The 15877-nt window shown below is 30.9% G+C and overlaps 1 protein-coding gene across 1 annotated transcript; it reads right to left on the reverse strand.

Moving 5' to 3' along the window:
- Positions 1–11047: 11047 nt before the first annotated feature.
- On the reverse strand, positions 11048–13189 carry LOC129611529 (transcription factor grauzone-like). Its single transcript, XM_055524721.1, has 6 exons — positions 12903–13189; positions 12616–12850; positions 11980–12559; positions 11747–11916; positions 11487–11692; positions 11048–11431 (listed from the first exon to the last, which is right to left on the reverse strand). The coding sequence occupies exons 1-6, from the start codon at positions 13011–13013 to the stop codon at positions 11267–11269; spliced, it is 1467 nt and encodes a 488-aa protein (XP_055380696.1). The 5' UTR covers positions 13014–13189; the 3' UTR covers positions 11048–11266.
- Between the last annotated feature and the right edge of the window lie 2688 nt (positions 13190–15877).

The following is a 15877-nucleotide window of genomic DNA, read 5'->3' on the forward strand; positions in this document are numbered from 1 at the left end:
TTTATTGACTAACTATTGAAATTATAATTGATCATGTATTAATTTAATTTAAATGAAAGTATAAGAAAAATGGAAAAAAGTATCATATGTATAAAAATGTATATGTAAATCAAATATGTATAAAATTTAAATGATTATAAGGATCTACATATGTAATTATATGTTATGTGTTGCAAAAATTAAAACTAACATTATAATGAAAGTTGTTATGAGAGGTATATAAAACAAAATATAAAATGACTATTCAAAAATTATAAAAATGAAAACAAAAATAAAATAAAAAAAAGAAAAAAATAAAATTACGAAATTTTAAGAAAGCAAAGAATAGAAAAAAGAAGGAAAAAAAGTTTTGTGGTGTATGGTCAAAATGTAACGTTTTTCATTTGAAATGCATCAAGTTGTTTTATATCATTTTTAAGCTCATTATATAATTTTATGGCAATATACATACATTTAAGGTGATGTTCCAAATTGTGAGTTATTTTTCTTGTTTAAATGAAGTAAGTCTTTATTCCTTGTATATTGAAAGTACGTCACTTCTTTTTGTTAAGTCAGCTGAAGAATAAATATTAAAGTATCTAGTATCTTAAATCGTAGGTATTTGTATTTGTCCACGATTTAAGAGTAAGATGTAGTATTAATTTGATTTTCAATAAATCATCTATAAGCAATATATCAACCCCATATTTTAGGTCTGTCTGCTAAAGAAAGTTTTTAAAAACTTTTAAAAACTTTATAAAGTTTTTGTATGCAAACTGTCTGGCCTAATACTTTTTGAACAAAAATGAGAGAAAATGATGACATTCACATTTTCTCAAGTTTAAAGTTTTTTCAAGTTTTGTAAAGTAAAATTTAGTGCTTTAAAAATTTCACAGCTGTCAAAACATATGTTTTTCTTTGTTACATCAAAATGTTTTACTTTTTAAAACAATTTAATCATCAACAACAACTTTTTTTTCAAAACTTTTCAATTAAAAATAAAATAAAATTACCAAAATGGGTTCACAAATGGTTTTTTCTAAGTTTCACACTTTTATAATTCAAAATCAAAATTTTCGGGTTTTTAACCAAAAAATATGTGTTTATGTTTGATAAATATGTACCTTGAATTTTAACGTTTATCGCATACTTACATATAAAGTTTTTTGAAAATTTTTTTTAATTTTTCATCTAGTTTATATTTTTTTAAACGAGATTTTTTTTTCTTTTTGCGAGAAATTTTGCTATTGTTTCTCTTTTATAAAGTTTTTTCAAGTTTTATCCTAGACAGACCTTTTCCATAGCTTATGTGACTATGAAATAGAAAATAGAAGATCGAGTTTTTGGCAGCTTTCGGAATCGACATGGAGATTCTTTTAAATTCTCCAGCCACAACACCGAGTTTCAAAAGATTCAAGAGATTCTAAAAGATTAAACCAAAAATTTCCCTGTTTTTGTTTTCTTAAGTTTTAATATTGTTTTTTTTTTACAAAAATTTAAGTATGTATAATAGTTTTTCTCTTTTTTTTTAATGTTTTAATTATGTTTTAAAAGTCTTAGTATAATTTTTTTGGAATCAAGCACACCTTTTTTTAAACATACAGTTTAAAAAATTATATAAAAAAAAGACTAAATGTAACAATTTTAATATTTAATATTAGTTATCTTTATTCTTTTCTAACGCACCACTACTTTTGTTTGTCTATTTTAATATCGATTTAAAATACAACACTGTTTCTTATTTATAAAGTATATAAAGGTTTCAGTTTTTACACTACAGTTCACTTTAAGTTTTCTACTTTTATTTGTTCTTTTTCACTTTAAATTTTTTTTTAGAATTTGTTAGTTTGTTTTCTAAATATTTATAGAATATTTAGAAAACAAACTATTTGTTACTCGTATATATTTGTTACTACTCGTATAAACAAAATATTTATAGAACATTTAGAAAACAAACTAACAAATAATTCAGATCATTTGTTCTTTACTGGTAGCAATATTACATAGTAAACAAAATTGAAAGTACAAGAGTAAGACAACAAACAAAGAGCTTAATTGATCATATAATTACAAATATTTATAATAATTTTAATATTAGTTACAAAATAGAAGATAAAATTTATCAGATCATCAGTTAGCCATAGTTGCTTTAAAATGTGAAATGCCCAAAAAGTTATCTATGAAAACCCAGGTAGTAGTTATAATACAAGCCTATGCCTATGAAAACGGAAATATAGTTAAAATGCATAGAACAAATTATGATCGACTACTCGTACGTCAGATTGTAAAAGAGAAAATAGGCAGGACAAAGGTAACGGAAATTAATGTTTTTATAAAAATTATAAAGCAAGGGAAATGTGTACAAAAACTTTCCCGTTTAGAGCTAAAAATAACAGTTGAATAACACTGTTCTCACTGGAAGAATTGAAATATAGAAAATCATTGTATGATTTTTTTTTTTTTTGTTTTTTTCTACTAGGTGAAAAAATCTCGAAAGAGTGGGGAGTGGGGGAGAGTGACTCTTACCCTAATAAATCACCTAAATTCTGAACGGATAAAACTGGTCCTACAGACCAGCTATTACCTCCTCGCTAACTTGGTTTTTCCGTGCAGGAATTAAATACCTTCCATAAGGAAATTGGTATTTCGTGTTAAATCGAATAGTCTTGTTCGTTTAAGTCTTTCTGTCATAACGCCATTGTCTAGCAGCCGAGCTGCTTCCATATTTACATGCTGTTCTAGACGAGCCCTATGCTTTGTAGCACAACTCCTAATTTCATCCACAACCAAAGGAATTCCTAAGTCCCTGTTGATATCACTGTTACGCATATACCATGGCGCGTTTACCATGCCCCGTAGAACCTTATTCTGAACCTTATTCTGGACGGTAATCTTCTTGGCACAATCCCACAGCAGAATGCCATATCGCCATATTAGTTTAATGATTTGGCTATAAATTAATATCTTAATATCAATTGCCAAATTGGACTTACGACCTAGGAGCCAATAATTTTCTGTATATTTATTTTCTAATTCTATGTGTTTCTTCTTTATATGCTCTTTCCACCTTAGCTTGACATCTAAAGTCATTTCTAGGGATTTTGCTGAGTTATGGATCGCTACATTCGTTCCATTTACGTAAATTTGTGGTGGATTCACTATTTTCCGATTGGTGAAGTTTATGTGAACCGATTTTGCTTCATTCAACTTTACCCCCCAATCTCTAATCCACTGGCTTATTTTGTTAATTGCCTCCTGTAATTTTTTTGTCGAATCGTCAATGTTCGCTCCTACTGCCAATATTGCAGTATCGTCAGCAAAAGTGGCTATCGTAACATTTTCTATTTGTGGCAAATCACTCTTGTAAAGCGGGTACAACGTTGGGCCCAATATACTGCCTTGAGGCACACCTGCCTTTATTTCTCTTAGCGTGGAGTATTCAGCATCTTGTTTAGTTCTAAATAATCTATCAGCTAAGTAAGATTCCAAAATTTCTACAAATGACGATGGTAACATTTGCCCTAACTTAAGTATTAGGCCCCTGTGCCACACCTTGTCGAATGCCTGTGCTACGTCTAGAAACATAGAAGAACAGATTTCCTTATTTTCCAAGCTTTTTTCTATAATATTAGTTATTCCTGGTCTATTGTAGAATGGTTTCTTCTAAAACCAAATTGATGGTTCGGTATGAGGCCCCTATTTTCTATTATTGGCTTCAATCTCCTTAATAGCAGTTTTTCAAAAAGCTTAGACATCATTGGTAACAGTGAAATGGGCCTGTAAGACTTTGTTTCCCTCAAGGATTTCCCAGGTTTCGGCACCATAATTACCTCCGCGACTTTCCAAGCACAAGGAACATACCTTAAATCCATAGCTGCATTCATGATTTTCGTTAGATGCTCCAATGCCTCGTCTGGTACCTCTCTAAGTACTTCCGCAGTAATAAGATGAAAACCTGGCGATTTTTTCAACTTCAGGGATCTTAAATCTTCCGCAACCTCTAATTAAGTAAGTGGAGTTATACTGTCTGCTTCATTTGCGATAGATTCTACTAAACCCACATTTGAGGTTATTCCGTTTGGTGTGGATATGTTTTCCAAGTGATCAGCAAACAATTCGGCCTTCTCAATATTGCTCCTCGCTTTCATCAGTGGCGGAGCGTGCCTAATCGGTCTCTTTTTGCTCCCTGCCGCCTTCCATAAGGAATAATTCGTTTCGCTCGAAGCTGACAAGTTCTTTATATAATTTTCGCATGTTGCCGATTTAAATTCTTGGATTTTTCTTTTAAGCATCTGGGAAAGTCTGTTTAAAACAGTTTTGTCATCGGGGTGACGCGAACGTTTCCGTCTACGTCTGGCCCTTCTCTTTTCACCTACTAAATCAGTTATTTCTCGAGGATAGCTATTTGCTGTCGGTTTGTACTTTGATATTTTTGTATTGTTCCATGCAGCTCTTTGTATGATTTTAATAAAACCTTCTAACTCCACATCTAATTGCTCTCTTGATTGTATATTAATATTTACGTCAATATTGTTTATTATTTCGTATCTAAAGCTCACCCAATCTGTAGTGCTCTTTGTTAAACTGGGCCTAAATAACGTTTTAGTTATTTTTTCACTCAGTTTTAATATGACAGCAGAGTGATCCGAATTAAAGTCATAGTTATCTTCAAGGCTTAGAAAGTTTTCTGATATTTTTTTGGTTAGAAAAAAGTCAATAACATCAGGAATCTTGTTTGTGTCAGTAGGGCAATAAGTAGGAGTGCCAGTGGAGTGATAGTAACAACCTAGCTCTTGAATAGCTTTGCTTAGCTCCCTTCCTCTAGTTGAGGTAATCCTAGAACCCCAATCTGTATGTTTGGCATTATAGTCACCTCCTATTAGATATCTGTGTCCATGCTTGTACAGGAGATCTTTAAAAGTATTTTGCTTAATGCTGCAATTTGGTGGACAGTATACAGCACCAACACTAAAGTCCTGTTTAGTCGATTTAATACGTAATTCTGCCTATTTTTGGAGTTATTTGTTCATTAAATTTAACTTGGTTTTGTTTGGTCTTATTCTTTTTCAATTTTCTTTTTTGCAATTCTCTTGCAACCAAACAGCCTTCTTCCTTTTATTTTTATTTACAACATCTAGACATTTAAAGTCTAATAAGCTCTTTTTTTATATCCGTGGGCTCACACGATGGATGGAGATTTCGAGCCATAACTTTAACTGGCTTTGTCAGTTTATTCTCATAGGTGTGCCACTCCAGTCTAGCCTTATTTATAGCTTTTGTTAGTAATCTGTATTCATTTTCATTTTCCACATTTATTTTTAATTGGTCATTATTCATCATATTGACCTTAACGTTTATTCTTTCTTCTTTTAATATCTTAACTATGTGGTAGTAGTTCTTAATGTTGCTCAATATAACCGGAGGAGGCTTGTGCTTTTTTGGATTTTCAGCCTTCATTTTAGGGCTGGTTTCATTATTTTTTTTAACTGTTGTCTCTGAATTTATTTCAGGAGACATTTCCATTTTTCGCTTCTTTGCATTATTCTGTTTTAGGATCCAGTCAGTTTCTCTTGCCAGTTCTTCCTCGTCGGTTTCATATACGATAACTTCCGCATCTTTGTTTTTCTTTTCTGTTGATGCAGATTTTATTTGATTTTTTAAATCTACATTTTCTGCCTGTAATTTGCAGATTTCGTTTTGCAGCACCTTACAAAGACTCTCCAACTCGGTTATTCTCGAGTCCTGAATATCCAATTTATTCTCCTGCATAAGATGCCTTTTCATATTACCCTCTTGGGCTTTCATTTTTTTGTCTTCCGCAAACTTACTAGACTTTTTCTCAGAGTTATCATCCTTAACTCTGTCCTTTTTCTCTGCAATCACCAATGGGGGTTATCGCATGACCCCCGATCTCCTTCTAAATGGGTCCATCAACGCCAATCTACTATGCAATAAGTGGTCTCCCCCAGATTCCATGAGACTAGCCTCCGAAGAGTGTGGATTTTCCAGCATTACTGGATTACCACCTGGGGTATTCAATCCTTGTGTTTTGTTCATTACATTTGTTTGTTTTATTTCGGAGTTTCCTTCTCCTAGCCTTTGAGAATAATTCCCTCGTGCAAGGCAGCACATATAATTTCTGCCGTCCCTCAGGGATCAGTCGCAGACCAGAGAGCCGCTCATTGTGAGTCCGTCGCGTCTGGATTTTCATTTGGATTTTAGTGGACTCTTACCACAAGCATACCTTACTGCGGATATTTCGTAGCCCAATCCGCCGTCCATTGTATGATGAACATAAAAGAGAACCAAACAACATTGGAAAAAGAAAAGATATCTTGAAGCTAGAGATAAAAATGTAACTTTAGCGATTATAAAAGCGGGAAACGACTCTAGAAAACTATGGAAAATATTGAATGCTGCAATAAGTAATAAGAATGATGAAGTACTCGTATCTGAACATCGACCATTTGTAATGAAAGAAAATATGGAAGGAAAAAATACGGCACAAACCATGAACAAGTTTTTCAATGGGAAAAAATTGTAGAAGGAATCAAAAAATCCCCAGCGGAAACTACATAATACCAAAGCAATATTCCTTGCACCGGTTATAGGGACAGAAAGTCAAGATATTGTCATAAACCTTAGTAAAAATGCAGCACTAGGATTGGATAAAATAACAATTAAAGATCTACAGGCAAATTTCCGGAGGAATTGAAAAAGGGATGCTTGGTTCCAATTTATAAAGCTGGCGTAAAAGATTAATGAGGAAATAATAGGCCAATCTTAATTTAAAACTCAATATCAAAAATGTATGAAAAAGCATTTAGCGTATGAATTAGAAATTTCATAAAGGAAACAATAGGTTTCGATAAGAATCAATATGGTTTTGTTGGAAAATAGTGGTATATAATCGACGATCGCAGCTACGTTAGAACAAAAATATAATGCATTAGAAGAGGGCACTATGTCGGAGCCGTATTCGTTAAGAGGGAATAAGAGGCATTTTAAATGCTCTACTACAAAACTATTTGACAAATAGCGCCCAATGTTTTAAGATTAGGTTCTAAGATACGTGTACCACAAGGCTTTATATTAGTTTCACTTTTTTACTTGTTATATATTATGAGCATTAAACATAAAACAAGTTTATAGCAAACTAAAACATTTGTGTGGATGACACAAATTCGATTGCAAAAGCCAAATCATTAGGAGAATTAAAATATATATTAAATAAAGATCTAAAAACATTATGCTGCTGGCCAGATTGTAATGAATTGTGTGTCAATGCAAGAAAACCAATTGTATAATATTCAAAATTCCTAAAGAAAGGTTTAATGATATCACAATTAAGGTTAAAGGTAATTCAATTCAAAATGTAGATAATGTTAAGTACTTAGGAATGATAATTGAGAAAAATCTGAGATGAGACTTCCACATAAAAAAATTGAAGCAAACGATCATCCTTATAAGCATGGCTATAAAAATATCTGACGGCATACCAACACATGCAGCTAAACTTGTTTACAATGGCTATATTCTATCAAAAATCAGATATATCATATGTAGCTGGAGTTACTGCTCTAAATTTCATATAAAGCAAATAGTTGTACAATAATGAATAAAGGACTAAAAGCACTTTTTGAAATTAGTCCTAGAACTAGTAAATCAGCTAATATATTTTGAAAAATGTAAATATATGTATAATGCTTTGAATAATAATTTTAAGTCAAAATAAATTCTGACAAATAGAGAAAATATTCATAATTATTATACCAGAAATAGAAGAAACTTAGATATATCTGGAGCCAGGACAATGAAAAAAGAAAATAATTTAAAATGTAGTGCAAAGAAACTATTTTACAGTCTTCCTACAAACATTAAAAATACTGAAAAATTGGATATTTTTAAAAGTAAACTTAAAACATTTTAGTAAAAGTAAAAAATTTTAAAAGTTAGAATTGATATTTAAATAGTATTTAGAAAAATGAAGTGTTAGTTTTAAATTATTTATAGTGCTAAAAAAATAGTAAATGTTAATTATAATTAATTTCCTATACATAATTTTATATTTTTGTAAAGTTATGTGAAATTAATAGTTTTTATTGAAAAAGAAAAGTATTACGGAGCCTTCAATCCGGCTCAAAGGACCCAAAAATGTTTGTGAATAATTGCTCACACTTTTAAAAACTTGTAGAACTTATCATTCAGTTATTATAAAACAAGTGAATGATAAATTTTTTTCTTTAATCGTATCACAGTTTATTATATAAAAAACGAGAAAAAATAGAGTTGACCTTGTCAACTCTGTGATACCCTGACGAATTCGTTATCCTATGAGCGAATAAATATGCCATAACTGATTATGAGACAGACTATGACTTTAAGTTGCCGTATTACCATATTAATTTATGAAAAATTTCAGTACTGTTTTTTTTTCAAAACACTGTGTGTACCAAACTGCTATTGAAGTTGTATGGCAGCTACTAAAAAGAGCCAAGCAATTTTAAGGAATTTTATCAAACACATCGGCTCTACTAATATATTCATTTGTGTGGAATTTCAATACCATAGCTTTTAAAGTTTCTGAGATATAGCCAAATAGCTCTTGAAGTTGTATGGCTGGTACCAGAAGAAGCCAAGTAATTTCAACGAATTTTATCAAACACATTGGCCCTACTGATGTATTCATTTGTGGGAAATTTCAATGTCATAACTTTTATAGTTTCTGAGATATAGCCTAATAAACTTTGAAGTTGTATGGCAGCTACCCGAACCTGTACTCCGATTATGTCCAATTTAAATAGGGTTTCGGCACTTACTACAATAAATCATTTGTGGAAATTTGGTGAACTTAGCTCAATTAGTTTTTGAGTTATCGCTGGGACGGACGGAAGGACGGACGGACAGACAACGCTAAATCAACTCAGAATTCGACGCTGATCAACAACATAGACTTGAGTCTATATCTCAGACCATTATTTCTTAGCGTTACAAACGGTAAGGCAAATTTAGTATACCCTTCCCTTAGTAAATAATGTATTTTTAGAAAAATTTAGAAATTACATATATTTTCTTCCCGTCATATATTTTCGCACAGATTTATATAGCAACAAGTAAAAACCGATTTATATAGCAACAAGTCGGTATAAACCGATTAAATTATACCCTGCACCTATCGTTGTTGTATAGCAATTACTCAAACCTGTGAAGCCATTCTATAGAAACTTCACGGATATGTCTGACCTATAACTGGACAAACAACTGCCAAGTTTCATGAATCTGACTTTATTATTTTTTCAAATATTTAAAATTAGCTTCTGATATAAAATAATTCACATATGTATGCAATAATTTTTATGAATTATCAAACATATGAATTTAATTAATATAGTATACACATGAAAAATATATATGTATGTATGTAGATATGTATGTGATTATATCAGAAGTATGCATTTTGGGAGACATATTATATAAGAGTAGCAAGCTCGTTAGTATAAAATGTAAATTTTCTCAAAGTTGAAAAATACACCAAAATCAACTTAACACTGAAAAAAAAATTTCACAATTTTTTTTCTTGTAGTTTACCATATATTGAAATCTTAAAAAAATAAACAGAATCTTAAGGTTTTTTTTAATGTTTTAATAACACAAAACTTTAAAAATGTAAGCACTAGTAAAGTAGAAAAAGATTGAAAAAAGTTGATCTTATGGGAGATTTATGATGTTAAAAAGCGCGCTCTATAGATCCGATAAGAATACGTGTAAATTCGTCAAATGTGAACTGTGACTCTCTCTTAGGGTTCAAGCCTGTATTTCTGTCAGCCGTGGGAAAACGCATAGCGTGACGTAGTGGCGGAAAATTTTCGTCTGGTTTTTTTTTTAAATGAGAATTTTCTTTCTTTTTGCAGGATTTTGCAAAATTAAATTGTTTGTTTCATTTTTTATGGTCTCTATTAAAATTTTGGAGGAAATTACAATAAAAATTAAATACATGCAATCGTATTTTGAAGTACACACAATTGTATCGACTTTGCATCGTTATTTTCATATTTGATATACATAACAATTTTACTAAAAAGCTTTACTTTAGAAAAGAATGAATGATTCATCTCGCATAATTTATTATTTCTTCAACCTTTTTAAAGGTTTAAAACGATTTTAAAGCAATCCTTTTTTGTATAACTCTTTAGGTTCCTTTGTAGGTAACTTGAGTTACTGATTGAGTTTTTTTTTTAATTGTGTTTGAAATAATGAAGTCTTATCTTTTTCTCTAATGGTTATATTACAAGTCATTGATTTTTGATACATTAGATTATTCAATGAATAACATTGTTATTACATTTGAGATAACCAGTTCTGCATTTTGTATTTATAGATTCTAGTGAAAAAACATGTAGAAAAGGCTAGTTGGCCGGGTCCTAATGCAGTCGAAATACATATTCAATAAGTTAAAATTTTATTTGTAATTGGAAAATGAAATATTTCAGTTAATTTCAAATACAAATTCATAATTGACTCTCATCTTTACATAATTCTATACTGTAATTAAGAAAATAATCCAAAAATAATTTTCATTTTTAAATGAGCTTCAAAACTTGAGATACAAAAAAAATATCTGTTGCTTTCTGCGTTTTCTTTAATCATTTCGAAAGTAATAGGTTTTTGGCAATTAAGTATCAGGAACTCTAATGGGTTGTACATGCTACATATATTTAAACATAATCTTTTTCTAAAAAATTGTTCTCCGTAAAAATTAGTTATTTTTTTCATAAATATTTTTAAAATGAAAATATCTCACACACGTATAAAAAAGAAATATGAATGATATTAAATATCATGTTTTCAAATATATTTGTTACTGACTTATTTTTGAAGGAGTAACATGAAGAAATTTCGCAAGAGAACTGTTTAACCTGTCGAACGGGTCGTAATTTTAATTAACGATTTGAACACGTGAAAAATGTCGTTCGACAGCAAGGAATTTATAAAACCGACTCTATTGAGTAAAAATTGTTCGCATATCCACGCAATTGCAAAATTACAAATCTCTAAACGAGAACTTATTGCTAATTAACTTTATTCAGAAAATAATTTAAATTCATAGTTTAATTTTTACTATAAAATTCCTATTTAAGAATTTCAAGAAAATTTACAATCAAGTACATACTACTAAGAATTATATGTAGAAATAGGATTTTCTGTTTTATTAAGCCTTTTCCTAAATATTTAATATTCGTCCAATTTAAGTTCCATATACATTATATATTATTTAATGGGCTAAAACTTAAACATTCACAGAACGTTTGAAAATAGAATTAGCCCTTTTTTGCTCCCATTCTAAACGATGTTCTTTTTTACGATGATGATGCAAATTTGCATTTGATGTAAAAGTTTTTGGACAATGAGGGCACGTATATAATATTTCACCCGTATGCGTTGTCATGTGTTCCTAAAATGATTAATTTCTAAAAAAGAAATAACATAATAAGTAAAGAAATATTAACCTTGAGTGATATAGCTTTCTTAAATGCTTTTTTGCAAATCGTACATTCGTACGTCCGATTGCTATGAACATAAAATTTGTGTGATTTTAAAGCTGATCTTGTTGGACATTTTTTCTTGCACATTGGACATATATGCTCCATACTAGATTCGTCATGCAAATTCCTTAAATGTTTTCTTAAGGACATTTCGTTTTTAAGCCAAATATCTAAAACAAAAAAAAATTAATTTGAATGAAATAATTCATTTTCAAATTCCGAACCACAAATCTTGCACTGAGCTCTAGGCTCTACAATTCCTTCATGTTCTAGTTGATGTCGTTTAAAGAGAGCATTGTCCTTTATAGTTTTACCACATATATGGCAAACATTACTAGAAAGAGTTTCATGTACTTTTGCATAATGAGAATTAAGTTGGATTTCAGAAGCAAAACTAGAATTATTTAAAAAAAATATGTAAAAGCACAACAATAAAATTTAAAGATCTACGTATTACCATTTGTCGCAATTAGGACATTTGAACTTTCGTTCATTTTCTGGTATATGAGTGTATTTATGCAATTCAAGAGCAAACTTGGAAGCTAATAACTTTTCGCAAGTTTCGCATTTAAAATTCTTTGGTTTTTCGTGAATAACTTTTATGTGTTGACGTAAGGCATTATGATTTTTTTGTACCCTGTTACATATATTACACTTAAATTCCTCTGGATTTAGATGACAATCTATGTGATCAGACAAATATATTCTCTTATTATACTTTTTATCACAACACACTACGTATCCTGTTATATTATGTTCAATTCGGAAATGACTTTTAATTTCAGAAAATTTTGGAAATTCCAACATGCAAATATCACAGAACAATTTCATGAAGTCCGATATTTTTTTATCTATTTCATCAAAGCGGGGTTTGGGACTCTGTTTTTCATTTGACTTATTATCGCTACTTTTATTACCTGAAGCCTTGTTTGCAGCAGTTTTTGTTACAGTATTTTTGGATTTCGTTGGGACAAAAACTTCAAACTTGGGTTCAATGCTTAATGCGTCTATATTCTTATTTTCAGAACATACTGATTCTAAAATATTGCGAATTTTTTAAAAATAATCATCATAGTTCTTTTTTTATACTTACCATCATAGTCAGAAGCTTCATTTTCCGGATTTATTAAAACGTTAAAAGACTCATTTGAGTTCGCCTCAAAATTTTCCGTCTTAATATCCAATTCCGCTGTGTATGCGTTCTCTTTTTTGTTCATAAGCAAAATACTTTGTGCTTCGGCCACTCGGCTATAAAATTTATCAAAATTTGATAAATCTTCCCAACAACAATTGCATATAGTTTGTGGTAAAAAATCCTCAATTTTCGGCTAAAAGCAAATTTGCTGTGAGTTGTATATATGTATATAATAAAAATCGTACTTCAAACCAAAGATATTTTCCAATAATTTTAGCTATATTTGAATTTTCATTGAATATATATTTTCCATCTTTATTAGGGATCTCTGATATGCAAAGCCTGCAAACATTCATCTTATTCGACAGACTTGAACTCAAATATTGAAACACAAATGAAATAGTGGTTTCGAATTTTTTAATTTATATATTCTTATAAACAAATCTAAACAAATTTTATTATGTACTTATAAACTTAAATAAAATTAATTGTTGAAAACCAAAACATGCATCACAAAATAACTAATTTTTAATGTTTCATTCAATCAAAACTATTGCAGCATTGCCATATAAGAAGTAAATTTATAGCGTTTTTGATCAGTGTACATGGTGTTAACATAATATGTCAATATTGTGGTGCCATATAATTGTAAAAACATAACCAAAGCGACCACCAAGCTGAAGTTATTTTCCGAAATATTGCGAACTGAGAACGTTACAAAAGCAATTCTAATTGTTTTATGTTTGCGAAGTATTGTGGTTGAAATATTTTTTTTTGTTTAATTTTTGATTTTAATTTAATTTGAAAATGCATCTGTAGCCAACTATTTAGGTAACTTATCGACTGACAAGGACCACAATTACTCCTTGTGGAAGGCTGTTAAAAATATTAGGAAACCTAAGTATCAAGTTCCTACTATTAGAAAGGATGATGGTTCCTGGATAGTAAGCGATGCAGAAAAGGCGAACAACTTTGCAGACTATCTCGAGGGTATCTCTTTACCACTCCCAAGACAGACCTCAGAAGAAAGTCTAACTTCGGCGAACAGGATTGACGCTGTACGAGTTCCGAAAATTAAAATAACTGAACTCAAGGCTGAAATCAAGCTCTTCAAAAATTACAAGGCCCCAGGTTACGACTTGATAATAGCTGAAATACTGAAAAACCTGCCAGACATTGCTGTAAAAAAGCTGCTTTTTCTGTTCAATGCGTCGCTGAGGCTTAATCATGTCCCAGCTCAGTGGAAAGTCGCAGAAATCATCATGTTACCCAAGCCTGGAAAATCTGCCAATGAGATGAAGTCGTATAGACCTATTTCACTCCTACCGGTGTTGTCGAAGCTGTTTGAAAGGGTTTTATTGAATCGCCTGAAACCAATAATAGAAAATAGAGGTCTCATCCCCGACCATCAGTTTGGGCTTCGGTCTAGACATTTCACTATCGACCAAGTACATAGGCTAACGAACGTCATTTAAAATGCGCTTGAAAGCAAGGAATACTGCTCAACTGTCTTCTTGAACGTAGCCCAGGCGTATGACATGGTTTGGCACAAGGGCCTCAACTTCAAAATAAGGGAGTTTCTGGCGGAGCCATTTCCAAAAATATTGAAGTCCTACCTCTCTGACAGAATATTCAGGGTAAAATTTGAGGAAGAGTACTCCACCTTTAAAAATTTGAGGGCTGGTGTGCCTCAGGGAAGTGTGGTGGTACCCTTTTTGTACTTACTTTACACCAGAGATATCCCGCAAAGCGAAAAAACTTTCTTAGCAACTTTTGCAGACGATACGACAATATTAGCGACCGGTAAAACTGTTGAAGAAGCTACGAATAAATTGCAAGCCTCATTGAACGAAGTGTCTACTTGGACGAAAAAGTGGAGTTTCAAACTCAACGAAGCTAAATCAGTACACGTAAACTACACCAACAGAAGGAGCGATCCAATAGGTGTCTCACTTAATGTTAAAAAAAAGAAAGAGCATTTTAAAAAAAAGAAAAATGAGCTGAACATCAAATTGAGAAACATGTATTGGCTTCTTGGAAGACATTCTGAGCTTAATACACAGAACAAACTACTACTCTACAATCAGGTTCTTAAGCCTGTTTAGACTTATGGTATACAGCTGTGGAGCTGTACCAAAGAGTCCATTTTGAAAATTATAAAACTTTCCAAAACTAGGTCTTCCGAATCATTGTAAATGCACATCGAGATCTAAACGTGCCGACAGTCAAAGATGAAATAAAGAAGTATGCAATCAATCATCAATCAAAATTACTCCAGCATGATAACCCCGAGATGCTGCAACTTTTAGATGTTGATCAAGTGCATAGACGACTAAAAAGGGTCAGACCGCTTGAACTCATCGGCTAGACAAATATAATGTACAGGGAACTAATCAGTGGATGATGCACCCATAACCCCCAAATTAAGCCAGAAAATTTGCTAGATAGAAATTATTTTCTTAGTTGCAATATCATTTATTAAAAAAAAAAAAATTTTTGACCATTGTTTATGAGCCTCGTTATAAATGACGAATTAAAAATACTAGAGGAGGGATCATCCTTGTTTCATTTCGCCTCTAAAAAATTGTGTGCACCCTCTAAAAAATTGAAAAAAAAACACAGTGAAGCCAAAAATTTCAGGCAAGTCTCTTTCTTTGCTCAAAGCATTATCAAATTGAAATTGGCATTAAAGGCGGAATGTTTTTTTGTTCTTGGAAAAGTACACCGCGCTTTTATAAAAAGTAAACAAAGAAAGTTTAACGAATTTAGTTTTAAAGTTGGTACAGTTTGTAAATGAAAAATTATAAAATATTTAATAATAACTGTTAAAAAAAGAATATTATTCTATAAGAACTTATAAAAATAAAAAAAATATAACGTGAAATAAGAACAAAGTTTTTTGGGAAAAGAAAAAGTGCATAGTTAATTCATAACTCGTAAATTTATTAAATTTTAATTTTGCGAATAAAACATTTGTTTTTGTTTTATATTAAACTGGAATTACATCGGATTATATTTTACCAGGGGCGGATTTTTCTTTAATTGTAACAAAAAATTTTTTATGTGAATTGTTTTGTTAAAATTTCTTCGCAGAGCGAAGATTTGGTCAACAAAAAAATATATGCAGACAGTGCGGTATCGTTTAATGAAAAAAGTAAAACAAAATATTAGTGTAAATTATTCATAAAATATATTGCATTAGATTGAATAAATACGTGAA

This window comes from Condylostylus longicornis, unplaced genomic scaffold, assembly GCF_029603195.1.
Source record: "Condylostylus longicornis isolate FDR11 unplaced genomic scaffold, ASM2960319v2 ptg000051l, whole genome shotgun sequence".
Classification (NCBI taxonomy): domain Eukaryota; kingdom Metazoa; phylum Arthropoda; class Insecta; order Diptera; family Dolichopodidae; genus Condylostylus; species Condylostylus longicornis.

Coding starts and splice junctions, on each gene's coding strand:
- LOC129611529 (XM_055524721.1), bottom strand. CDS start 13,013: ATGAATGTTTGCAGGCTTTGCATATCAGAGATCCCTAATAAAGATGGA. Junction 12,851..12,902: donor GAAAATATCTTTGGTTTGAA/GTACGATTTTTA, acceptor ATTTGCTTTTAG/CCGAAAATTGAGGATTTTTT. Junction 12,560..12,615: donor TGAAGCTTCTGACTATGATG/GTAAGTATAAAA, acceptor GCAATATTTTAG/AATCAGTATGTTCTGAAAAT.